The sequence below is a fragment of the Physella acuta genome, unplaced genomic scaffold (assembly GCF_028476545.2).
Source record: "Physella acuta isolate Inbredline_101_S28 unplaced genomic scaffold, ASM2847654v3 ptg001494l, whole genome shotgun sequence".
Lineage (NCBI taxonomy): Eukaryota > Metazoa > Mollusca > Gastropoda > Physidae > Physella > Physella acuta.
The window spans coordinates 113,317-141,288 of record NW_026733009.1 but is presented as its reverse complement, the minus strand read 5'-3'; the positions used below and the strand labels follow the sequence as shown (position 1 = coordinate 141,288).

Here is a 27,972-nt window from a genome sequence, read left to right as displayed (position 1 = left end):
CAGCTTGACTACAGGCCAGTGGCAAATATTTGAGCTTGTAGATAAGGCATATCCACAGCACTGATGAAATGCACATGTTTGGCTTGTAAGCTGGGGCAGGTATTCTTGCTAGCTGTTATTTGACTCCTCACTGCTCATTATTTTCTTACCATTACAAAAATAGTTTTTTAATGTTCTCAAGTGTTGGTAAAATTTCAAAACACATCCTGATGTACACAGCTTTGATGTGCTGTACACATCCTGATGTACACAGCTTTGATGTGCTGTACACATCCTGATGTACCAGAGCTCCACACACACATGTCAGAGAAGTAGAACCAAGGCAAGACAGTGTTAGAGATAAGGCCTAGGCTTTATTCAAATATGCATGAACAGCCATCTTGTACAACAGTGATACAATACAAGTGGAATGTTCAATCCTTACAATAGCTACACAAACAAACCTCTGTGCACTGTTCAAGCCTTACAATAGCTACACAAACAAACCTCTGTGCACTGTTCAAGCCTTACAATAGCTACACAAACAAACCTCTGTGCACTGTTCAAGCCTTACAATAGCTACACAAACAAACCTCTGTGCACTGTTCAATCCTTACAATAGCTACACAAACAAACCTCTGTGCACTGTTCAATCCTTACAATAGCTACACAAACAAACCTCTGTGCACTGTTCAAGCCTTACAATAGCTACACAAACAAACCTCTGTGCACTGTTCAAGCCTTACAATAGCTACACAAACAAACTTCTGTGCACTGTTCAAGCCTAGTTCAAAACCTAGTTATTCTTCATATCTTCACATCAGAGCACAAGAGGTGGGGGCATGAAAGCAGCTTTACACTAGTATTCCTCTGTCAGCCCAGTGGACCTACAAGTTTTCATTCTCCTCCATCCAAATAAGCAGCTCATACATCAAAATGTCAAACAAATGAACAGCAATCAAAGGTAGGTTATGATAGGAGCTCACATGCTAAGTGAAAACAGACCCTGTACGAGTATTTTTATTTACAGCACATGATACAAGTCTAGCTTAGCTTTTACTTTCATTTTTAAGTTAACCAGCAACACTTAGCTGCCAGTTTTTTATTGCACATTTGTATACAAGAAATGTGTGTGTGTGTGGTCCCAGCCAGTTGAGAACTGGCCCATTCACATCACTCATCAGATAGCTCTTGCTACAGCAAAAATGTTCAAACACCAAACAAAAGTATTTATCACAACACATCAATAAAAATAACATCCAATATCACAACACCAAAATAAAATATCACAACGATCAATAAAAACAATCCAATATCGGAAATCATCAACAATAAAAAATGAATTTTCTTCAGACATAAAAAAACTTCATGATAGTATTAATAGTATGCATAACTACAAATAGAGCTCCCTATGATGGAATTTATATGCAAAACACAGATATATTTTATATATATATATATATATATATATATATATATATATATATATATATATGTGTGTGTGTGTGTGGGGGGGGTGTATAAAATAGAATTGCTTAGTGGAAAAGCAGTAACAACTATCCAAGCTAACATTTATATCATTTATGTACGCCAAATAAAAAAAAACCTTTCCTACAATTTTGTTTAAATTTAAAGGCAGTTATAAAAGTTTGGTCTTTTAAATATTGTATTCCTGAAAATACAATGTGTATTAATTTGTATACAATTATATTGTATTTTTACAAGCAGGCCTCTTCACCCCTTCCAGCTAAAAAAAATTATACTTAACTTGAAGGTTTTTGGATGAATGTACAGAAGTTAACTGGTCTAGTGTTAGTTGTAGAGTGAATTACAGCTATAATCACAAGACACCAACAAATACAAGACACCATCAAATACAAGACACCATCAAATACAAGACACCAACAAATACAAGACATCAACAAATACAAGACACCATCAAATACAAGACACCAACAAATACAAGACACCATCAAATACAAGACATCATCAAATACAAGACACCAACAAATACAAGACACCATCAAATACAAGACATCAACAAATACAAGACACCATCAAATACAAGACACCATCAAATACAAGACATCAACAAATACAAGACACCAACAAATACAAGACGACAACAAATACAAGCAACCACAAGATATCAAATCAAGGCTTCTACAAAGCATCCAAGTCAAAATGTAAGTCTATAGTCTTGGGAAAATATTTACAACAAACAGCAGTGGTCTGAAAATAATTTATACACAACAGGGTTAGAGGTCAAGGTCATAAAACATCAATTTTAAACAGGCTGTATACAAGAGGAAACCACCAAAAAATGACAACAACATTTGAATACAGCTACAGAAACCTTCAGCTCAACAACCCTACAACTTGAGCAAAAAATGTCTTCAGCAGACTGAGGTGAAAAACAAAAAATGTCCTCCATCCACATCAACACACAATTATGTCTTGCATCTAGAGGATATCTTTATTAGTGTGTTAAAATCTAGGATTCAAAATTAGAGGTTGACAGTTTTAAAATCTAGGATTCAAAATTAGAGGTTGACAGTGTTAAAATCTAGGATTCAAAATTAGAGGTTGACAGTTTTAAAATCTAGGATTCAAAATTAGAGGTTGACAGTTTTAAAATCTAGGATTCAAAATTAGAGGTTGACAGTTTTAAAATCTAGGATTCAAAATTAGAGGTTGACAGTTTTAAAATCTAGGATTCAAAATTAGAGGTTGACAGTTTTAAAATCTAGGATTCAAAATTAGAGGTTGACAGTTTTAAAATCTAGGATTCAAAATTAGAGGTTGACAGTTTTATATTCTAGATTTCAAATTAAAGTTTAAAACATTTCTCCCATCAGTAGAGCTTCGGTACAAGAAAAAATAAGGGAACTTTAGGGGACAAAAAGAATTTAGTTTTTTGGACACTGTGCTAACTCAAACAAAGCAAAGTTTTCTGCACAAAACAAAGTCTAATTTTTTTAAAACAAGAAAAGAATGGGATGCATGTATGGAAGTATAAATCACCAGTAAAAAAGTGATACAGGAGCTTAAATACAATTAGCCAGGTAACTGAAACCTGTGCCAGCTGGTCATGTGAATGATGACAAAAGATTTTTTATCATTTCAACAGCAGCACTCGCACAAACACAATGTACGATCACACACACAATGTAAGATTACACACACACAATTTCTTTTGTCAAACATTGCTCTGTCATTCTACAAAAAGTGTAAATTAGATATGAACAATGAATAACCTGTTCAAATGGGACACCAAAGTTAGAAAGTTCAGCAAGAATCTGAGAGGTCAAGGTTGTTGGAGCTGGTTTCTGCTGTGGTGCATGCAACCCCCAGGAAATGTAGGGCTGGCGTCTGCTGCTGGGTGCCCAGTAGATCCATGTTGATGGGGGACAGAAAGATGTGGTTGTTGCTAGAGGCCATCAGTTGTGGACTGGACAGGAGCACCGACTGACCTGGGCAAGAAACCATCAGATAGCTTTTCAAAATCATCCTTCAATCAATCTCGCCAATATAACAAAGTTCAATGCTACATGTAAGGAATCCCTTCCACATCCCCCCCCCTCCCGAAAAAACCAAAAAAATAAGTTTTTTTTAAGCAGGAGGGGAGGAATAGAAAAGGGGTAGGCCAGAATCAATTTAAGGCGTCTTTTTCCTATTCATTCTTTTTATAGTTGACAATACTTCATGGAGATTTTATAGTAATGTAAATGTGACTATTATGTGACCAGACCATGATAATTATATTAGACTTTTTTATAGAAAAAAAAACCTCAATGTAGTTTTCTCTATATTTTTAAACGCAGTTAAAGCATACTCACAACATTAGTGTACTAATTATCTGTTTAATATAGCTAATATTTTTAATCAAACAGGTTTAAGTTACTCTAAAATAATACAAAGTCTTGTTTAATTGCAATTTAATGTTTAGGTCAGTTTGACCTAATTAAAGTAAAATTTGAATTTCATAGGAATATGTGGAATGCGCGCGTGGGCTGTTTGTGTATAAGTCATTTCAGTTTCTTTGTTGTTTTGGTGGTTTGTTTTCGAATTTTTAAAACTTCCTAAAAAAAAAATCGTCAAAAATCTAAAATGCGGCGGAAAAATTTAGGAGAAAATGAAATCAGTGGAGGTAAATTGAAGCTGAAAAAGAAAAATCGGATTTCCCCTAAAAATGGGAAGTCACATCCCTGTAAATAGAAGTAGCCAAATGTGTGTGGCAGTAGGACTTTAGTGTTCGTAGCTTATCTTACACCACATTTATCTGACTACAGCCATTTCACATTTCTGTACAGATGTCGAACCGTAGACTAGCTTATAGAAATTTCAATAATTATCATTAAAAAAAGTTTAAAAACCCACGTTTTCTGATTGAACTAAAAAGTAGAAAATAAATGCTATACATCACAATAATGCAAGCGATCACTCTACTATAAGCGATCGCAAACTGCGTGCACATTATGACAAAAAATGAAAAACGTGGGGCGCCGTGATTTTCTTACAGTTTCTAATACTGTTGACTCTCTACAAGCTCCCTAATAAAACTCAATAGTATTATCTAATCAATAGTAATATAACTTTTACATCTTATATTAACAATGACCGATAAAAAACTTTTACTTCGGCGCCCCACGTTTTTCATTTATATTGCATTTATATAGCATTTATTTTCTACTTTTTAGTTCAATCAGAAAACGTGGTTTTTTTAAATTGTATTCTACTTTTTAGTCTTTGTCTGTTTGTTTGCATTCAAATCTTGCTATCGATTTTATCTTCTCGCATTCACTTAAATGCGCTGGCGAGAAATGGGAAAGTCACGCAATTAGAATAGCCTGACCCGTAAATCCATATTGGCCAAAGCGGCCATTAAACTTGATAATTTTAATGTATGGATTTATACGATGTAAAAGTCTGTATTCAGACTCACTCAAATTGACAATTACGTCGGGAACTTCACCAGTATCAAGGTTATTCCAGTAGGCTTTCGACGGAGCCATGTTCTTCTTATTGTTGCGCAAGTGCGAGTTACATCGGTGACAAACTTCTAGCACAGTTTTTTGCGCAAGCTCAGGGGGAAGGTATCCCTTAGAAGCAAGCATGTGATATTTTGTCACCTGATTAGGATAGCACTGCTTATGACAAATATCACAAGTGTTTATTGTGTCGAAAAATGTTTTCATTGCTGCCGAACGTTGGGCGCAAGCAGTGCGTCAACGTTGCAATTCTGCTTCATGCCTTTCTTTGTCTTGACGAGCAGTAGCATGATGCTTTCTGTCTTTTGCTTGGCGAGAGACCCTTTCTTCTTCGGTCTCAATCGCAAGAGCAGCATCAGTTCTTTCTTTCTGCTTAGCAAGACGAGAGACCCTTTCTTGTTCTGTCTCAATCGCAAGTGCAGCATCAGTTCATTCTTTCTGCTTAGCAAGACGAGAGACTCTTTCTTGTTCTGTCTCAATCGCAAGTGCAGCATCAGTTCGTTCTTTCTGCTTAGCAAGATGAGAGACCCTTTCTTGTTCTGTCTCAATCGCAGAAGAGGGAAAGTACCAAACCTTGTTTTTATCAAATTACAATTACTAGGTTATGTCCCTTTTTTGTACAAATCAATAGGAGTCTAAAATGATCAATAAAATTTTTCCATGGATCAATTTAGTAATAATAATAATTGAATATTGTATTGTAATCGGAAACAAAGCTTCCCTGAAAATTTCAGCGCAATAGCTAACTGGGAAGTGCCCGAAATTTCGATCGCAAGATTTGATGGAAAGACAAACAAACAAACAAACAGACGTGAAAGCAAGTTAAAGAAAACGTGGGAAAAAACAACATCAAAATAAAAGAATTAAATAACAGTACTAAGAACTGAGACAAGCTGAACATAACTGTGATGGTATGGTCATGTGTTATTGAAGACCTCACCATCAGAGCAACCGTGGGAGTGGGTGAGGTGTGAGTTATGGTGACAGGAGGCGGACGTTTTCCCATTCAGGCAAGTGTCCATTTGTGCAAGTGTCATTTGTGCAAGTGTCCATTTGTGCAAGTGTCCATTTGTGCAAGTGTCCATTTGTGCAAATGTCCATTTGTGCAAGTGTCCATTTGTGCAAGTGTCCATTTGTGCAAGTGTCCATTTGTGCAAGTGTCCATTTGTGCAAGTGTCCATTTGTGCAAGTGTCATTTGTGCAAGTGTCCATTTGTGCAAGTGTCCATTTGTGCAAGTGTCCATTTGTGCAAGTGTCATTTGTGCAAGTGTCCATTTGTGCAAGTGTCCATTTGTGCAAGTGTCCATTTGTGCAAGTGTCATTTGTGCAAGTGTCCATTTGTGCAAGTGTCCATTTGTGCAAGTGTCCATTTGTGCAAGTGTCCATTTGTGCAAGTGTCCATTTGTGCAAGTGTCATTTGTGCAAGTGTCCATTTGTGCAAGTGTCCATTTGTGCAAGTGTCATTTGTGCAAGTGTCCATTTGTGCAAGTGTCCATTTGTGCAAGTGTCCATTTGTGCAAGTGTCCATTTGTGCAAGTGTCCATTTGTGCAAGTGTCCATTTGTGCAAGTGTCCATTTTTGCAAGTGTCCATTTGTGCAAGTGTCCATTTGTGCAAGTGTCCATTTGTGCAAGTGTCCATTTGTGCAAGTGTCCATTTGTGCAAGTGTCCATTTGTGCAAGTGTCCATTTTTGCAAGTGTCCATTTGTGCAAATGTCCATTTGCTCAAGTGTCCAATCATGTCCCATTTGCGCAATTGTCCATTCGGGTAAGTGTCCATTCGGGAAAACGGCCTTCAGGCAAACAGCATTCAGGCAAGTGTTTTTCTGGATTTTGTCGTGGACCTTATGGTGGTTCCTGTAGCTAATGTTTGTAAAGTTGTGTTAAGTAATTGAACGACAGCTAGGCATGCATTGGCACATTTCTGTTTCATACTTAAAATAGTCTTCAAATACATTTTTCAATTTTATACGACATTTTGGGAAAAGTGTGACAGTGGACAGACAATGTTACTCTAACTGAAAAAAAAAAAATTTTTTTTAGCAAGGCAATAATACAGTGAGACTAGTTTTGTACAGCTTGACTCTAAACAACCAGAACTGGACAGACTACATAAGGCTGAGAACTGGACAGACTACATAAGGCTGAGAACTGGACAGACTACATAAGGCTGAGAACTGGACAGACTACATAAGGCTGAGAACTGGACAGACTACATAAGGCTGAGAACTGGACAGACTACATAAGGCTGAGAACTGGACAGACTACATAAGGCTGAGAACTGGACAGACTACATAAGGCTGAGAACTGGACAGACTACATAAGGCTGAGAACTGGACAGACTACATAAGGCTGAGAACTGGACAGACTACATAAGGCTGAGAACTGGACAGACTACATAAGGCTGAGAACTGGACAGACTACATAAGGCTAAATAGGCTAGTCCAAATCTCACCATATTTGGGGAATGAAAAAAAATTCCTGGCTATTATGAAGATTTCCCAACTATTCAACTGTTTTCCCTGCCGGAAAATTCTTTTCCGGGAAATTTTATCTTAAAATTCCCAGATTTTTTCCCAATTTCCTGGCTCTGTGGGAACCCTGATTATTCTTACAGAAAAAATAGAGATTTTTTTTAGCCAGACTATTTTACTGAAACAGAAAAAGTTAAAAGAGGAAACTTAGATAACGCTGACATGGGAATACAAAGTGTGATCTATCTTTAGTAAAGGCAAACCAGTAAGTTACCTGCATCCTGCTGTAGCAGCAGCTGCTGTTGCTGAAACTGTTGCACCTGTTGGTGGTGTGTATCCATGCCTCTCACAGGTGACAAGAAAATATGGTTGGCACTGGTCCCCATCATAGCCAGTTGACTGGATGTACTTGTAGGGGCCAATAGCATTGGCTGTTGGGATAGCCCTGATTTAAAAACACAATGCAACGGTGCATTTCAAGTAAGTGGGTGTCCACTATGTAAGCCACAAACCAATACTCCATAAACACCATCTGTTTTTCATGCAGACTTACCAAGCTGTTGCTGTAGAATATACTGTTGCTGTTGTGGCTGCAGTTGCTGCTGTTGGTGATGGTGTGTTTGCTGCCTGTGAGTGGTCATCTGGCTGGTATTTTGGGCATATGCCAGCTGTTCTTTGATGAGGCGGAGCTCCTCCTGTTGCCTCTGTATGGCACTCTGGAGCTGCTCAGACTTGTGGACCAACTGCTCGTGCAGCAGCTGTTGAGCTGGTGTTAGGATCAGGCCTGTCTGGTACTGACAAGAATATTTGGGACTTAAGCAGGGAATATAAACATAATTTGGTCAGAACAAATAGGACTCACTGATTGGTCAGAACAAATAGGACTCACTGATTGGTCAGAACAAATAGGACTCACTGATTGGTCAGAACAAATAGGACTCACTGATTGGTCAGAACAAATAGGACTCACTGATTGGTCAGAACAAATAGGACTCACTGATTGGTCAGAACAAATAGGACTCACTGATTGGTCAGAACAAATAGGACTCACTGATTGGTCAGAACAAAAAGGACTCACTGATTGGTCAGAACAAATAGGACTCACTGATTGGTCAGAACAAATAGGACTCACTGATTGGTCAGAACAAATAGGACTCACTGATTGGTCAGAACGAGACACAGAGGTGAGAGGAGATGACACAACAGCTGATGTCTGACAACTTGACGGGGCTGAACTCTGTAGCTGAAAAGCAAATATTACACCCATGACAAATGAGTTGACAATGACAAATTATGCTGACATAAAAACAAAATGTGCGGATACAATGTGTTGACACATTGACAAATTATGCTGACATAAAAACAAAATGTGCTGATAAAATGTGTTGACACAATGACAAATTATGCTGACATAAAAACAAAATGTGCTGATAAAATGTGTTGACACAATGACAAATTATGCTGACATAAAAACAAAATGTGCTGATAAAATGTGTTGACACAATGACAAATTATGCTGACATAAAAACAAAATGTGCTGATACAATGTGTTGACACAATGACAAATTATGCTGACATAAAAACAAAATGTGCTGATACAATGTGTTGACACAATGACAAATTATGCTGACATAAAAACAAAATGTGCTGATACAATGTATTGACACAATGACAAAATATCTTGATACAATGACAAAATGTCTTGACACATTGACAACATGTGTTGACACAATGACAAGATGTGTTGACACATTGACAAGATGTGTTGACACAATGATAAAAAAATGCTGACACATGAAGAGAAATAGGAATAGACATATTATTTTTTTTAAATCTTAAAGCAATGAAAAAATGTTACATCAATGAAAAAATGTTTTTCCTACCCTGTGGCTGGGTGTCATAGTGACCAGACTAGTAGAGATGGCAGCCATGACAGGAACAACACTAGCCATGGCATGTCCGACACTCACTTGCTGGACAGGGCTGGGCACGGTGGACTTGCAGCTGCTGCTGACCTGTACAAATATTACAGGCTCAGTCATACCTTACTTCAGTCATACCTTACTTCAGTCATACCTTACTTCAGTCATACCATACTCCAGTCATACCTTACTTCAGTCATACCTTACTTCAGTCATACCTTACTTCAGTCATACCATACTTCAGTCATACCTTACTTCAGTCATACCTTACTTCAGTCATACCATCCTCCAGTCATACCTTACTTCAGTCATACCTTACTTCAGTCATACCTTACTTCAGTCATACCTTACTTCAGTCATACCTTACTTCAGTCATACCATCCTCCAGTCATACCTTACTTCAGTCATACCTTACTTCAGTCATACCATCCTCCAGTCATACCATCCTCCAGTCATACCATCCTCCAGTCATACCATCCTCTAGTCATACCTTACTTCAGTCATACCTTACTTCAGTCATACCTTACTCCAGTCATACCATCCTCCAGTCATACCTTACTTCAGTCATACCATCCTCCAGTCATACTTTACCCCATCACCTATATAAAAAAGAGCTAACCTTAGTTTGGGCAGAGGATGAGGCCAGTGTGGTGCCCTGTGAGTGGGTCAAGGCTGCTGTAGTAGAGATGCTAGCCTGGCCTGAACGCTGGAGGTGGAGCTGTAGCAGGGACTGGAGCTGGCTGTTGACACGTGTACAGCTCTCTCTTTTGGTGGAGTGGGGCTGTTGGGGGCACTCACTGTCTGAATGCTGACCTGACACATCAATGGAAGTCACAGGTTAACTGACACATCAATGGAAGTCACAGGTTAACTGACACATCAATGGAAGTCACAGGTTAACTGACACATCAATGGAAGTCACAGGTTAACTGACACATCAATGGAAGTCACAGGTTAACTGACACATCAATGGAAGTCACAGGTTAACTGACACATCAATAGAAGTCAAAGGTTAATTGACACATCAATATAAGTCAAAAGTTAACTGACACATCAATGGAAATAAAAACTGGTTTATATTTAAATAACTAACTTGAAGCAACATCAGGCGACTGTACAATGCTGGCAACTTTATCTGACTGGCTGACAGATGTCACATGAGCTTCCTGCTGAGTCTCCTGCACTGTGGCAGTGCTCTCAGTGTTGGCATTTGATGTCTGATTATTGACATTGGATGCATGAGTGTTGACATTTGACGCCTGATCCACTTCAACATATCCCATATCCTGGCGTAGCTGCTTTCTTACACTGCTATATCTAGAAAAAAGAACATCATCTTTATATCTAGAGGAAAATGAGAACATCCACTTTATAACTAAAGGAAAATGAAAAGATCAACTTTATATCTAGAGGAAAATGAAAAGATCAACTTTATATCTAGAGGAAAATGAAAAGATCAACTTACCCTACAACAGTGTTGGTGCAGACAATAAACTCAGGTTTAGAGCTCCACTGGTGGTAGGTTATAAAGTAACGGGTCTGTAGCCAAATCCATTGCTGGCCTTTGGTCAAAAATCTGTAAAACTTGGACGTTCCTTTCCCCAGCAGCATCACTGTCAATAACATTGTTAAAGCTAAGTGTGGGATGTTTCTTATACAACTTGAGTTAGATTGGAGACTTACAGTCAGTTTAAAATTAATAGAAAAAGCCATTCCGTAACAATGGAAAAGTTACATCTCTGCTAGAGTTACACTAGTATAATTCTAGAGTTACACTAGAATAGTTATTTTTATTGCATTGGGTCTATGATAGACTGGCAGACGTTAATAAATAACGTCACATTAACTAACGGAATTTTACCCTCTACCTATATCATTAATAGCCAGATAGACAAAGCACAAAAAGTTTGGTCTACAGCCCCACCCAGCTCTCCATACAATAAAAAATATTTTTTTCTGACTACCTGCAACCTCTGAATAACTGGATAAAAAAAATAGTGGATAATGTCGGGTGGTAGGCCTATACAGTGTCCATGTGCGATCATACTTTCAACAAATAACAATATATAAAAATTAATAGCACATTCACAGGGTCACAATAAGTTGACATGCTGTAGACTAACACCCCCCACGACATTATAACTACGTCAACATTCAGGTGATGCAGTGTAGACCCATGCGATCCTTCTTACGTGGGAGAAAACAATTGGAGTTAATCCAATAGACTTTTTGTTCGTTCAAAAATACGCACCTCTGTGTTTTAGTTCTAAAATTAAGTTCCAGACTTTTATTTAAACCACTTTTTGAGATCTAAAACTCACATTACTAGATTTTCCACAAACTCTAGTATCAGCACATTTTGGTTTCATAAAATAGGTCTTCAAATACATCTTTTTTTTTAGTTTAACAGAAAAGTAGATTGACGAAGAAGATTTCTGATTTTCTTTGAAAAAGGTAGGTTGGGGGAAAAATATCGATTTTGCATGGGTCGGAAAATTTTTGTCAAATGGATAAAGCAGATTCCTGTGATAAGGTGCATAGTGTGCCTATAGTCCTGTCATGTAATGTTACAATCCGACATTACATCCGAGGCCAGAGGACATTTATCCACAAACCATTAAGGACTCACATTGTTCATGACATGTTGAAACAACCTCAAGGTCATCTGGATGGTAGTAGTCATAGCCTGATGTACCCAGCACTTCAAAGGGCAAGTAGCCAATGATGGGTGGGGCTCTGAAAGAGAACATTCATAAGTTAGATGATAACATAACAAAAGTTAGATAACTCACATGTCCAGGTAAGTTATATTGCAATATAGCCAGTTAAATCTATTACAACATATCCAGTTAAGTCCTAAGACACTGAAAAGAAAAAGACCTGTGATCAAGAAATAGAAACTTCCACTCTAATGAATGTCGAGAAGTAAATTCACTTGTAGCTTCATCAACACCAGACATCTCTCTGATGATGTGGGAGGTCTGCAGGCGGACAGTACAGCAGAAGCACAGGGCTTGTTCTGGCATGTCTATTCCAATGTAGTCATCACACAGCATACTCTCATCTGGCAATTGAAATAACTCTCAGTTCATGCTTCAATGGAAGGCTAATTAACAAATGGCATGTCTATTCCAATGTAGTCATCACACAGCATACTCTCATCTGGCAATTGAAATAACTCTCAGTTCATGCTTCAATGGAAGGCTAATTAACAAATGGCATGTCTATTCCAATGTAGTCATCACACAGCATACTCTCATCTGGCAATTGAAATAACTCTCAGTTCATGCTTCAATGGAAGGCTAATTAACAAATGGCATGTCTATTCCAATGTAGTCATCACACAGCATACTCTCATCTGGCAATTGAAATAACTCTCAGTTCATGCTTCAATGGAAGGCTAATTAACAAATGGCATGTCTATTCCAATGTAGTCATCACACAGCATACTCTCATCTGGCAATTGAAATAACTCTCAGTTCATGCTTCAATGGAAGGCTAATTAACAAATGGCATGTCTATTCCAATGTAGTCATCACACAGCATACTCTCATCTGGCAATTGAAATAACTCTCAGTTCAGAACTAGCTAGGCCAATGCAAAAATTTAATTTCAGTAAAACAATATAATAGTTACATATTTGGATAGGGGCTGTCAATCTGATTACAGATCAGTTTGAATTTTCAAAATCTGACCATAAACAAAAAAGTTATGATTTTTTTAGTCATTAAAAAACAGCAGTTTTTTCAGACAACCGGGGTAGACCCTGAAAGAGGAAAAATACTGGGAGGGTATGGACCAAATTTTTAAGCGTTTTTCACTAAAAGTGGTATAAAAGCCAGAATACTTTATCAATTGATGTAATTTTAAGACATTTTATAGATTTTTGTATGCTGAATCCAATGATGCTATTTTAAAAAGTGTCATTCGATTACTCAACCTACTAATCTCATAGATTATGTAATATCCCCCTTTCAATTTTTTTAAACATCTAATAATCAATGTGATAAGAAGTCATTCTTTTAAATGTAACGCTGTTTTAATCTAAAATATGACATTTGTATAAGCTCAAGATAATGGTAGATTTAAAATGGTCCAACATTGTTACATAACTATCAAATGTTAAGGTTATGTAATCCCACCCTTTGCTCAAAATATACCATGAATTTGTTTTAAAATCACTTTTGCTTATTGTCAGTAAACTTCAAGTTAATAGCCTACTAGAAGAAAATATAACTAATCAAGTTTTTCAATACAAAGACAAGAATGCTATAGTAAATTTGTGATTATGTAACTTCTTAAAAGATGTTATGTAATTTATGTGCAATACCATAGGCCTACTCTATTCCAAAAATATAAGCCTATCTCATTATAATTATATTTCTTGTTATTTTAAATATCTTAATCCTTTTTGCTAAAGAATTAGCCTTGTTACAAATGTGTCTGATCAGAATAAGAGTGTGCTTTATTGTAATTACGTAATATTATTACCCATATTAAAGTTAATCATTTTTACAATGTCAATAAAATAAACTTGGGAGGAAAATATTTTGTTTAAAAACTTGCACAAAGTATAGTGTAAGTTATAGATATATAACATAAATTTATATTTATGCTCAATGATTAGGCTAGTAGTAAGTAGGTTTATGTATTTTGTAAGCCTACCAGTAGGCCTTTTACAATTAACAACTTTCTTAAGAAAAAAGCACGTGTTTGAGTGCTTGAGTGTGTAGATCTAGTAGATTCTAGAAATTGTGTAAGATTGCCGTGTTTGGCTATACACAGACACGTGTACCACCACCAGCTTTTGCCTAGATTTAGTTCAATCAGACATGTGGGTAACCAGGTCTTCTGACCAACGAATTTTATTGCCCTATTACGTAAACACTACCGCTGGATAGGCTAGTCGGCCAACCCGATGAACGTGTCAGACGAATATTATGTAATTTTAGAGACAAAAGTCTGGCAAGATTTCCTGATCTATGCCCTAGGGTTAGTAACATCAACTCCACAAAGTGAAGGGGGAGGGTGGTGGGGTATGAAACCACCGCGAGCCGCTCGGGTACCGTACGGGTGTTATACAACATCAAAAGCGATGCTCGTCGGCTTGTCGCGTCACGGACTAGTGGGGGCGGGGTGAGGCTATGGATGTTACATACGGTGTAGGATGGTCAGTGGCTAGCCCCATCCACCCCACCCCATTTTGGTCGATTTGGCAAGCTAGTAACCCCCACGTTGTTAGTGGTATTAAAATTTGTAGAAAAGAGCCCCGGATATAATTTAATTTATTTTTTAAAGCCAATTTTACGAAAAAGTAATGTACACAATTATGAAACGTTACACGAATCACATCACAGCATTGTTTGATCGGGCCGAAGCTATTCGGATTAATTTCTAAAGAAGATTAATTTTGACGATTAGTCCTCAGCCGTAAATACTAACAAAACTTTTGTTTGACGTTTCAATGGGTTAAGACAAAGTTATGCAACATGTCTGTGTGCTTATAAATATAAAGTAGCAATAGCCGTCGAGTCAAACACGGGAACACATGTATCTATCTTTAGACATTGTTTATAGTATCATCCAATCGGATCAAGCGCCTAGCGTCACGTGACCACACACTCGGCTGTGCCACACGATGTGTAGATCACCACAGCAGAGCGATTCAGTCGGACGGCGGCCGACGCGTTAATTTTTATTTTCGTTCGGTTTTAAAATGTATGGACGGCTTTATTACGAGGCGCTATAATACATGTTATACATTTAAATAAACGTCGAGATTTCGGAAATACAGCTCAGGGTTCAAATGTAAAATATGTCCAATAATAGACCGGGAAACTTGGTTCAACTTTGCGGTCCGATATCTCCAAAAGTATTTAACTTATTTTGACCACGAACCCTGAGCGTTATACGTCTACATTTAATGTATTCGTCTGCCAAATTTAACTGTTGTAGTACGTAAACTCGATACGTGTATACAAATTTTGTAACGCGTCATCAGGTTAAAGACGGCGATTCGAAGCACAGCAGGGCGGTTCAGTCGAACAGCGGTCGGCGCGTCGTGTTTATATTTTCGGTCCATTTCAAAGTCTATAGACGTCCTTATTATAGGGCCTTATAGGACATATGATACATATTAATAAACGTCGAGATTTCAAGAATACAGCTCAGGGTTCAAATAAAAAATCGGTCCATAAATAGCTCAAATAACTTAGTTTAACTTTGCGGTCCGATATCTCCGAAAGTATTTAACATATTTTAACCAAGAACCCTGAGCGTTATACGTGTACATTTAATCTATTCTTCTACCAAGTTTCACAGTTGTAGTACGAAAACTCACAGAGTCTATAGACTCCAAGTAACACCCCCCTTTTAAAAAGGTGAAAAAGCCTCCCCCCTTATCGGCACGTCGCCGCGGAGGGTAAAAAATGCGATTTAATCGGCGATTTCTTCAACGTCTGAAATAATACAGAAATCAAACTAATACAGTTAAAAAGGTTATTCAATTACGAACAGAATGATGTATAACATGTTAAAATAAAAACAATAAAAGCATGCAAAAAACAGAGTTAAACATGCAGGGGGTAGGGAAAAGCCGATTTGTCCGATTTTCTCGGCAGCGGCATTGGCCTAGCTACTCATGCTTCAATGGAAGGCTAATTAACAAATGGCATGTCTATTCCAATGTAGTCATCACACAGCATACTCTCATCTGGCAATTGAAATAACTCTCAGTTCATGCTTCAATGGAAGGCTAATTAACAAATGGCATGTCTATTCCAATGTAGTCATCACACAGCATACTCTCATCTGGCAATTGAAATAACTCTCAGTTCATGCTTCAATGGAAGGCTAATTAACAAATGGCATGTCTATTCCAATGTAGTCATCACACAGCATACTCTCATCTGGCAATTGAAATAACTCTCAGTTCATGCTTCAATGGAAGGCTAATTAACAAATGGCATGTCTATTCCAATGTAGTCATCACACAGCATACTCTCATCTGGCAATTAAAATAACTCTCAGTTCATGCTTCAATGGAAGGCTAATTAACAAATGGCATGTCTATTCCAATGTAGTCATCACACAGCATACTCTCATCTGGCAATTGAAATAACTCTCAGTTCATGCTTCAATGGAAGGCTAATTAACAAATGGGGTGAACAAGAGGGAAGGTTATTTTTAAATTAATATAACTCTTAAAGACCTTAATGATGCTCTCAGCGGTCGGCCCGCCAGCCTGCCAAACCAAATCGAAGCTCCCAGCTTTAGATATTGTCTCTATTTTATTTGTTTTTCAGAATCCAAGTTTTAAATCGTAAATATAGGTTGTGATATCGCTAGAATTGCCATTTTACATTGTATTTACTTCTTGTAGTTTTCCTGTTGGCTATTTTGTATTTTACAGAATTTTTTTTTTAGTAAAACCTCATGCATAACATTTATTTATGCTGCCAAAAGTCATTCAGCAGTCAATCCCTAATTTTTGTAGAAAATGGACTGAATAAGAACTCATCAAAAATAATTCTTATCATTAATTTGTCCAAAAGAAGCATATTTTCCTCAGAATATAGTGAATGAGTGAAGGGAATGAAAGGGGTGAATGTTGTTTGTACATAGTAACATATCCCGTCCCCTTGTGTTCACCACCCATGTCTTAAGTTGTCTTTAATAATGGTCTCATGTCTATCATTTTTATTAAGTTATTTTAAAACAAGGGTTAACATAAATTTTATGTTGACTTTCAAGTTTTTGTTAAGCCAATAAATTCAAAAATGACTTATGGATCTACCTTCTACATCCCCAATGTACTGGGATGTTCCACACACTTTGACATATTCATACGTGACCGACTCAGTTGGGTCTATGGTTCCTCGTCTCAGGTGGCAGGTAAAAGCTATTGTATCCTCACCTGCAACAGATGGGAGCAGCTTGTCAATAGTCCTACAGTAACAAGTCTTGTCAATAGTCCTACAGTAACAAGTCTTGACAATAGTCCTACAGTAACAAGTCTTGTCTATAGTCCTACACTAACAAGTCTTGTCAATAGTCCTACAGTAACAAGTCTTGACAATAGTCCTACAGTAACAAGTCTTGTCAATAGTCCTACAGTAACAAGTCTTGTCAATAGTCCTACACTAACAAGTCTTGTCAATAGTCCTACAGTAACAAGTCTTGTCAATAGTCCTACACTAACAAGTCTTGTCAATAGTCCTACACTAAAAAGTCTTGTCAATCATCCTACACTAACAAGTCTTGTCAATAGTGCTACAGTAACAAGTCTTGTCAATAGTGCTACAGTAACAAGTCTTGTCAATAGTGCTACAGTAACAAGTCTTGTCAATAGTGCTACAGTAACAAGTCTTGTCTGTTGTCAATAGTGCTACAGTAACAAGTCTTGTCAATAGTCCTACACTAACAAGTCTTGTCAATAGTCCTACACTAACAAGTCTTGTCAATAGTGCTACAGTAACAAGTCTTGTCAATAGTCCTACACTAACAAGTCTTGTCAATAGTCCTACACTAAAAAGTCTTGTCAATCATCCTACACTAACAAGTCTTGTCAATAGTCCTACAGTAACAAGTCTTGTCAATAGTCTTACAGTAACAAGTCTTGTCAAAAGTCCTACACTAACAAGTCTTGTCAATAGTCCTACAGTAACAAGTCTTGACAATAGTCCTACAGTAACAAGTCTTGTCAATAGTCCTACAGTAACAAGTCTTGTCAATAGTCCTACACTAACAAGTCTTGTCAATAGTCCTACAGTAACAAGTCTTGTCAATAGTCCTACACTAACAAGTCTTGTCAATAGTCCTACACTAAAAAGTCTTGTCAATCATCCTACACTAACAAGTCTTGTCAATAGTGCTACAGTAACAAGTCTTGTCAATAGTGCTACAGTAACAAGTCTTGTCAATAGTGCTACAGTAACAAGTCTTGTCAATAGTGCTACAGTAACAAGTCTTGTCTGTTGTCAATAGTGCTACAGTAACAAGTCTTGTCAATAGTCCTACACTAACAAGTCTTGTCAATAGTCCTACACTAACAAGTCTTGTCAATAGTGCTACAGTAACAAGTCTTGTCAATAGTCCTACACTAACAAGTCTTGTCAATAGTCCTACACTAAAAAGTCTTGTCAATCATCCTACACTAACAAGTCTTGTCAATAGTCCTACAGTAACAAGTCTTGTCAATAGTCTTACAGTAACAAGTCTTGTCAAAAGTCCTACACTAACAAGTCTTGTCAATAGATAACAGTTGAATCAAAGAGTGTTGTTGTATCATACCATACAGTTAAACCAAAGAGTGAATCTTTTTTGTTGTATCTGATCATACAAAGAGTGGAACATACTTTCTTATTGTATCAGTACATAGAGTTGAATTAAAAAAGGAGCTTACTTTGTTGTTTAGACAGTAAGTTAAACAACTTGATTCTGTCATCTTCATGCATCAAGTCATACAGGGAGTTGTTAATCAAATCACTCTGAAAATTAGACATTGTGTGAGTGACCTAATACATACAAGGTGAGTGACATAATACAGACATTGTGTGGATGACCAAATACAAACAGTGAGTAAGGGACCCAGCAGGGACATTTCACTACTTACAGGTAGATGACCTAGCAAAGAGGTGACACTGTCAGATGTAAACACGACTTTCCCCTGCTGTGTGAAGACCACCAGAAAACTGTCAACAGCCTGGGAATAAAGTGTTGACATATTTCAACAGGCTGCTTATATCAAATGGATGGGGAACATCAAACTAGCCCCTTCAGTCTGTTGGCTCATCAGACAGTCTTACCTCTAACATCAGTTGAGCAAATTCTTCATTACATAAAAAGGTTGGTTTCCAATCTTCCTTGATTTCATAAGCAGCAGACTGCACAGAAAATTCTGAAACAAAGCAATATCTTCAGTGGGGATTTCATACATTATCCATTGTGTCCGAATATAACAAAACTTGATGAACAACACACAAAATTCTAATATATATTGTAACAACACAATGTGTGCACCATCAGACTTGTGAATCACTGTCACGACCTAAACCAGACACTTAACATTGCTGAAATGAGAAGAGATGAAGGCATTGTATAAGCTATTGGGTATAACCTTGATGGTTGCGTAGGAACTGTATGGCTGACTTGAGCACAGAGGATTTGTCCATCTTTTTGCAGTTGGCAGCCACCATAGAACAAAGCTCATTGATGAGGACATTGAACTGGTCCCTCCTTTTCTTTTCACTCAGATTTCTGGTCTTGCTGGAAAATCATGAAATCAAAACTCTTATTGTATCTTATTACTACTTCGTGTAAGAGAAGTTAAACCAAACTGACGACGTGCAAAGACCATTAGGCGTGTGCTACTGACCACAGGTCGCTCTTGTAATATGACAATTTTTAACGTGATAATATGTCATGTGTGTCTTAACACTATGAGTAGCTTTTGAGTATTTGTGTACTCATTACTAAGTCAATCAACCAATTTTGGCTACCAACATAACATGTTGAATTAATATTTTTTTAATATCATTTATTCAGGCAACTGGCAATAAAGGTAATTTGAAGAATGTGTACTTCTGATATTTTACATTAATCAGATCTACTAATATGCTTTGCTTGATAATTAATATTAATGTTTTCTACTTACCGTTTAACATTATCTTTTTCATCATCCTCAAGATCATCAAAGCTCAAGACACTTTCGCTACAAAAAAATGTCATTCATTAACTTGACTTGTAGAAACTTTTAACTAGTTTAAAATTGTGTAATTATTTAATTTTAATTAGGCTACCACCTGTGTAGTTGAATCCATTTTTGCTGTTACACAACTCTTTAAATATTTCAAATGAGAATTAAAATGTAAATCTACCTTCTGTACATTTTGCTATATTCTGCCGTGGTGTCACCTCCCTATTAAATGGTGTCACCCGGTGCAGTCCGTACCCCCCACCCCGCCTTCGCTACGCCTCTGATATTGTGACAATGTGTGATCCTGGGGGGAGGGGGTAAATAGCGAGACAAAAATGTGAGACCTACTGGGTACTAGTAAATAGCAAGACACAATTTGCTAGACATTTATTTTGTTTCATGCTTTTGGAGTTTTTTTTCTCACCAGATGTGTGAGAAGAAAAGTTATAAACTAAACAAGTAGATCTAGATATCTCACAAGTGTTGTACGTTGTTCTTTTTAAAAATAAATTCTTCTTGATTTAGTTTAGATTTTTACTTTCTCGTATATACGAAGTATAGAGAAAGTCTTGTAATCGTGCAAAAAAAAAAAATCGAGATTTACACCTCACTGATACGGAAAAACATAATTTTGCAATCTTGTCCGTATGTCTGTCTGTCTGTCTGTGTGTGTGTCTGTGTGTAAACACGATAACTTGAGTACCGTTACAGCTAGGTTGATGAAATTTCATATATAAGTATTTTATCAAAATCATAGATCCGTATCAACTTTTTAGCGATTTTCGATAACCGGAAGTGGTACTTTTTCTACTTTGAATTTTTCAAAAGCCTATAACTTGAGTACTATTTCAGATAGATAAATGAAATTTCACATGTAAGTAATAGATCTAATTCTCTAACTTCTATCAAATTTTGAGTAATTTTCGTTGACTGGAAGTACTAATTTATGCTATTTCCGATTTCTCAGAAAACGCAAGTAAATTTATAAAGTACTAATAAAAAAATTAATATTGCGCACTATTATGCACATTTTGTTTCGGCGTTTGTTTGGTGCGCAATGTTTTTTTCTATGAGATTCTATTCTATTTTTAAAAGTTTAAGTAATTAAAAATCATGTCTACATTCCAAGTTATATAAGAATATTCGAGAAACTTTAGGGGAGATCACTCCCGGTTTATTTTTATAAAAAAATCATAACATCAATGTTCCTACAATCACCAGCTCAAATTTTCTGGTCAGCGAGAGATAATTTTGTCTCTGTCGACGAGAGACAATGCGTTCATAAAGAGAATATTATTTTAAACCATACTATTTTATTAAATCTATATCTAGATCTATATTTAAAATTTTAAACACTGTCGCCCTGCATATGTTTCCTAATGGGTGTGGGAATAATAAAACTGTTTTAGGGGTCAAAGGCAATGCACGTAAAAACTTTAGCATAGATCATGGCCTGAGAAATAGAAATATAATAAATGTGCTTGGGGTCACTGTGAGTTGATGTTATCAGCCACCTTGATAATGTGAAATCCAATACCTTTCAATCTCTTTATAAATAAACCATTAAAAAGTGTCATTTTTTCTGAGCTTAAGTAATTTTAATTATAAACATTTTTGAAAATTAACAAAATTGATATTTATACAATGAAAAATAAATTGTAGACAGCAGTTAGACCTATAATACAAAATTTCTTTGTAACAATACATTTGTTTGCGGCAACAGTCGATTCGAACACCTAAAACGATAGATTACCAGTTTGCCTAACGTTCTTGTGTGTTGCTGTTGTGTTTATAATAAAATTGAAGTGACTACTCAGAAAAAGATTTTTCGCCCCAGCGTCTCCACCTGGTAGGCAAAAGATAGTTCTGCGCATGCGCAGTAACCATTAATTATTAATAGGTGAGCTAGGGTTATGGCTAGGGTTAGGGTTGTAAACACATGCATGCCGCGAAGGCAAGTTGTAGTTTCCATTGCGCATGCATATCTTTTTCCGGCTGTATCTAGATCTAGATCTGGCCTAATCCTAATAAAATACGCTCAACTGGAGGTGAATGTGAAGGTGCTAATAAAATACGCTAAAATGGAGTTTTACCATATTCTAAATTTACTAAAATTTACATTCAACACTAGATCCAGATCTAGACTAGATTCTTCTAGATCTAGATCTAGTCTAGATCTAGATCTAGTCTAGATCTAGAATCTAGATTCTAAGCCTAATCAATCACTTTTTTTTTTTGCAGCGTACCTTTCAATACTACGACTAGAAGGTCGAAATAAAACAATTTTTTTCCCGTAATTCATTGCCAAGATGATAGATCTACAGTATTTATCCGAAAGGTATTTTCCACATCATTTTTAACAGTGTAATTTAATCAGAGAAAACAAAACAGAGAGAATATTGTTTTTATCGTAAATCTTGATGTAGTTGTTTGACTTGTAGTCAGAGCCACCATATTGTTCCAGATAATTTTCTTGCTAACGTAACCAATGAAAAACGGAGAAAAATGACAGAAGTCTCATGGTAGAGCACTACAAAATAACGTTTGTTTGAGAATATTTAGCTTCCCTCCCCTGGCATATCGTTTGTTCAAATACTATTGATTCATTGTATAAATCAACCGTTGGAGATTAGGTCTAGATTCTAGATCAGGGGTCTCCAAACTTTTTAGTCTGAGGGCCGCATTAACTATCAAATATCATTTCGGGGGCCAGAGTTTTTTTCCAGCCCCCCCCCTGAAGAAAGTCTACCGCCCCCCCCCTCCCCCCAACGAAATATAATTTAAATATAAAATATAAAATGTATACAAATTTCAAATGTCGTAGTCGTCAGTCCCTTCTCCCCCCCCCCCCCCCCCCCCCCGCCCACGCTGAGAAAAAAGTCAGAAAGAAACACTGTTTGGGTCCGACAACACACTCGAGGTCCAAGTTTGTTCTCAAATTGTTTTTCACGTATTTCATTATTGAAAATGTTTGTTCATACATGTATGTTGTTGCAAAATTTGAAAGGTACCTTGATGCAAAAGTTGTAATATTAGGAAAGTCTTCCTTATAACCCCCCCCCCCCCACCCTTGTTTGAACTTATCTCTAAGTAGGTCATTTGCTTGCAACTCAATGACCCCCATCTGCAGTTCATCTGGGCAACTTGCAACATTGTCTTTAATTGGCGAAACTTGCTTGCATTTTTCGCTATTTGAGTCACAATGTATTCACCAATGTCTGCAACACGGCGGGCAATGATATTTTCATCCAAAGCTACATTTTCAAATTGTTTTGACTTTTCTGTTCATAGTTCCTCAGTCACCCTTAACAAACATTTTTTTCCGTGGACAAAAAGATCTCCGCGGGCCGGATGAGAGGACCTCGCGGGCCGCATTCGGCCCGCGGGCCGTAGTTTGGAGACCCCTGTTCTAGATCTACAATTTTTCAAGACTTAAATGTAAGCATAATATACAAATATATACTGAATCTAATATAAACAAAACCAATCAAGTTCTCAGAATGACTGATATTTGATGATTAACTAGGCCTTCACTATTCATCATGATTGAGAGTGTTTATTTGTAGTTTTAACTAAAAACTAGACTTAGGGGTCGTCCATAAATGACGTCACGCTTTTTTGGCCATTTTTTTACCCCCTCCCCCCCCCCCCTACGTCACACATCGTCACAAAAAGTCAGACCCCCCCCCCCTAAAATGACGTCACACTCCACCCCCCCCCCCCTAATTTACATTTTATCCTATGTTTTAAATTTGCTGTGTTTTCATCCCTTTAAAATTACCCCTCGTTGACACAGCATTAATAATGAGCGTGCAGGACCCATTCGTGGCACCAGCAGGTAAACAGTAATACAGTGAGGTAACGTTAAAGCTGAAAGGATTAATTTTTTTTTAAAATACTTAATGTAAATGTAGATATTTCTTGCAGACATGACGACACACGTGAGAATAACAATATATTGAGTATAATATGCAAATTATTTAAATGTTAGCACAATGCCCAGACCTTTAATTTTCTTAGTATATTTCATTGTAGCCTATATAATGGACTTAACGGATGTCATCTCTCACAAAGCAATATAAATGTCATTGATTTTTAATAGTAAAGACTCTCCACCAGATTATTAAATTGCGTGTTTTGCTGTTTTAGCAAGATCATTAATAGAAGTATTTTTAAAAAAAAACTACTTACAACAGTATTAATATGGCAATCCTCAATTAAAAGTTGTGATATTTAAGCTGGGAATTCCCTTTACATCAAGGTCTTCCTCTTCTATCCAATCTACACTCTCACCATTAATTTCATTGGCAATTATAACCATCAGTTCACGTTGGCGACGTGCAGCAACTCTCAGAGGCCTGATGCGCTGTAATGGCACAATTGATGATTCCTGTTTGTGAGTTAAAGAATGATTGCGCAGCATAACCAATGAAGAGAAGTATGAATGACACTTCTTACAAACCCTGTCGCTGATCACGGATTGAACAGACGGACAATACAAATCATAAGGGATTGTGCGATAAGGATTTGAAGAGCGGGGAAGGATTTCATCCACTTTTATACTTTGAGCAACAAAAAGAGATGGAAATTTATGTGAAGAGCCATCTGTTGAACGCTCAGTTATTGTTAGTCCACAGCTTGTTTGGGCGACTGGTAAAGGTGGAGGAAGAAACCTATCAGTTATTAAGCTGAAATACGAGCTTCTTGGCTTTGAGCAACATTTACCATCCTGCATTTAACGATCTGAGTCAAATACTGGCTAGTTCTCACATGAATATCGTGCCAACGCTGATCCTTTGAGAGCAGAGAAGTCTCAAGGAGTTCAGAATCTTCTGGATCTATGTATGCTGCCACTGTAGGAAATGTATCCACTGTCAAGTATGACCAAAGTGTTTCCGGCAAACTGAAAATTCTTCTTCTCTAAATCTGTGTCTATTGTGACTCCTCTTACATACAAATGACTGCCGTAGTGGTCATGGGGTAAAACTAATCCTGAGAGCTCATTGCTAAGTGGCGCCATTTTTCTTTCAACCCTATTAAATGCACTTCTTCCTGGTGCATTGGTAGCAATGAACAAACCATCATAGTTCTGATAAAGAAAGTGGTGTACCACAACTTTGATCACCTTTTGATACCTAGGATTTTCGTCTGGACCACCATCAACCGTCAACACCAATATTGGTTTAACAATTTGATCCACACCACTCTTTGTGATATCATCAAATTCGTGTAAAGTAAGTAATTTTTCAAAATCAAGTACATGACTAAGCGCTGTGGATAAGGAATGTTTACCAGATCTGATTGATATGTATGTTGGGCCGGAGTATCCAACAGCTTCTCGATTTCCCAAGGCGTTGGGCTGAATTTTTATCCCGGCATAAACTGAAGGGATCAGCTTATGTCCAGCAGCCACAACCCAGTCATGGTCAGGCAAGCTCACCCTGTATTCCATGTGCATGAGCAATGGACTCTGTTTTTTAGCTGCTGTCAACCCAAGCGGAACGCCGGCCTTATCATCTTGGCTTATAAAGCTTACCTCATTCGGTCCAAGCATGGAAGCTAACTCTTCTAGGTGATGCAGTGTTGCCGCTGTAAACAAGCGATCAATGTGATTTGCATGGCAATCGTTTTGCGCTCTTATCAGTTTTACTAGGACTGTCGATACATGTCGTTGCCCTTCATGAGAAGAAGTACGTCTTGGCAACAGTCGAAGGTACAGCCCGCTTCTACTAATTATAAACCCATCCTGTTTTAACTGATCAGTTAGCTGATCTAATGTTTTAATAGTCCTGTAGACTTCGTTCTGCCTCCTCTCGTGTGATGCTGATCCATGCATAGCAATGTTTATGAAAGTTTCCAATAAAGAAGATTGATCTTCTTCAATCCTTGGCCTGCCATAATTAGATCTAACATTCAAAGTGGCGCGTAGCCCCGGATTCTCTTCAAACAAAGCATTCAGTTTTCTTTTCTTTTCATTTCGAGCTTTCTGAGATCTTATTTGATCAGATATCATCCTCTTTAGCTTTTTTTCCAAATCACTCTTTTTCTGTTTCTTTTCTTTTAACTCCATGTTCTGTTCATGCATTAACATTCCGCGAGTTTGTCGATCATACAAGCCGACTAGATCAGAATTCAGAATCTCAATCTCTGATTGTAAGTTTATCTGCTTAGATGTTGATAGTTTGCTAGTAGAGGGTTTGAAATCACTGACTTTATGAGCATCGTTCACTTTTTCATCTGACTTCAGTGACTTATTAGTATTAGGTATTCTTTTGCCAAATCATAGGATGTTTTCTTATCTGTAGTTGAAGACACAAATGTTTGTTTGACCTAAAACGTCAAAAGTGAGCCTTTTTTAGCGGCAGCAATTGCTTTTAGCTCCTGCAGCCAGACCTCCGCTTTCAAGTGCAGATCTGAATCGCTTTTTAGTTGAGTCCACTTTTCAACGACTTCTTCTTGGCAAATCTTTTTACTTTTTGTAGGATATGCCAGCACGTAGGCATAAAAAATACACAGGAACATTTTATTTTTATCCATTATTAACAGTCGATTTTTAAGCAGAATATATTGGATTATTAGATCTAACTTTCAATTGAAAAGCTTCACACAGACAAAGTTTATTCAGCGAGACACGTGTAGGCCTATTTGAGTTGATCGAATAAACACGAATCACAAGCTGACCCTACACACATCCGCTTTTTTTGGCCGCACCTACAAAAATCACGTGATCTCGACCTTGGAACTGATCGTACAAGTTATTTTTCCTCTAGAATCTAGATCGTTCAACAAGCATGAGCTACCGTCATGAACACCATGAGACAAGGCGTGTCATCAAGGGCAAGAGTCGCAGCCCTAAGTGTGAACATAAGTTCTGTAAATAGTTTTTAAATAAAGTATTCGGGAAACGGGGTTTAAAGTTTTATTATGACTGCCCTACTCTGTAAACTTAAAAGAATAGCAAGCACTACACTGATACCCCTGCCTTACCCTCACTAGTTGATATGCTTCCGACCTTTAAGTTTTTTCATATAGCACTATTGACAAATTTGCAAAAACGGCAGTCTACTACACAACATACATCGTCAAATTATAGGGCAATAATTTCATTAGAACAACGATATATTTCACAATCTTTTGACAACTTAGAAGTATGTAAAAAATTATTTAGTATTTAGTAAGTTTATTTTTCTAAAAACTAAAAAAAAATGCATGTTACAGTTAATCAATTCGTGGAATTAAGACAACGTGAAGTCACACTGTCTCTACCCCCCCCTTCCCCATCGTCACACATCATCACAAAAGTCTTAACCCCCTCCCTTCCCCCCTAGGCGTGTGACGTCATTTATGGACGACCCCTTACCCGTCATCCCTTGGATAACTATGGGTTTTAGGGATCATTCATAAATGACATCACGTCTGTCACTTATCATCACAAAATAACCAGACCCCACATTTAAAAAGACGTTTTTAGCGCAATTTCCATTCTGGAGAATTGCGTTTATTAACTCGTCATTTCTGGGAATGGATGGATGAATGAATGTATGAATGTATGGATGTATGGATGAATGTGTGTCCGGGCTTTAAGTCGTATCTCCTCCTCAACGAAGCAATATCGATGACTAGTTCCAAAAGCAATTATGTTAAACAAGTTACGAGAATGAACATAGGCCATAAATATTACGGGTTTCTTTCATGGATTTCCCGGAAAAGCCAAAAAACCTCGAAAAAATGCAGTTTTTGGCCCATATCTCGGCAACCAGACAACTAAGCGACTTGAAACATGTACCAATCGATTCCTGCCATAATTTAGAACAATATTGCCGAAGAAAGTTTTCAAAAATATCCTTTCGTTCGGTCACAAAAAAAAATTTTGAATTAATTAAAATTTGGACCGAATTAGTAGTCATTTTT

General features: G+C 37.2%; 1 protein-coding gene across 3 annotated transcripts; it reads right to left on the bottom strand.

Moving 5' to 3' along the window:
• Positions 1–333: 333 nt before the first annotated feature.
• LOC131928378 (circadian locomoter output cycles protein kaput) lies at positions 334–22,543 on the bottom strand. 3 transcript variants are annotated; one of them, XR_009383770.1, is made up of 18 exons: positions 22,308–22,543; positions 20,020–20,076; positions 19,483–19,631; positions 19,172–19,263; positions 18,979–19,068; positions 18,769–18,853; positions 17,161–17,280; positions 12,246–12,429; positions 11,995–12,101; positions 10,831–10,978; positions 10,459–10,682; positions 9,985–10,178; positions 9,327–9,458; positions 8,603–8,686; positions 7,997–8,237; positions 7,718–7,888; positions 745–3,452; positions 334–443 (listed from the first exon to the last, which is right to left on the bottom strand). XR_009383770.1 is itself a non-coding variant. In XM_059284386.1 (17 exons), the coding sequence occupies exons 1-17, from the start codon at positions 22,361–22,363 to the stop codon at positions 3,268–3,270; spliced, it is 2,319 nt and encodes a 772-aa protein (XP_059140369.1). In that variant the 5' UTR covers positions 22,364–22,543; the 3' UTR covers positions 334–3,267. The 3 variants fall into 3 exon arrangements, 2 of the variants coding, with proteins under 2 accessions (XP_059140369.1, XP_059140370.1); XM_059284386.1 differs by having other exon boundaries at positions 334–3,452; XM_059284387.1 differs by lacking the exon at positions 22,308–22,543 and adding an exon at positions 20,243–20,348 and having other exon boundaries at positions 334–3,452.
• Between the last annotated feature and the right edge of the window lie 5,429 nt (positions 22,544–27,972).

Bases quoted from the DNA above. Each gene is read 5' to 3' on its own strand.
- LOC131928378 (XM_059284386.1), bottom strand. From the start codon at position 22,363: ATGAATTACGGGAAAAAAATTGTTTTATTTCGACCTTCTAGTCGTAGT. The intron at 19,069-19,171 runs GTAAGACTGTCT...CTTTATTCCCAG, and splicing joins TTGCTCAACTGATGTTAGAG to GCTGTTGACAGTTTTCTGGT. The intron at 10,683-10,830 runs GTAAGTTGATCT...TCTTTTTTCTAG, and splicing joins TGCACCAACACTGTTGTAGG to ATATAGCAGTGTAAGAAAGC.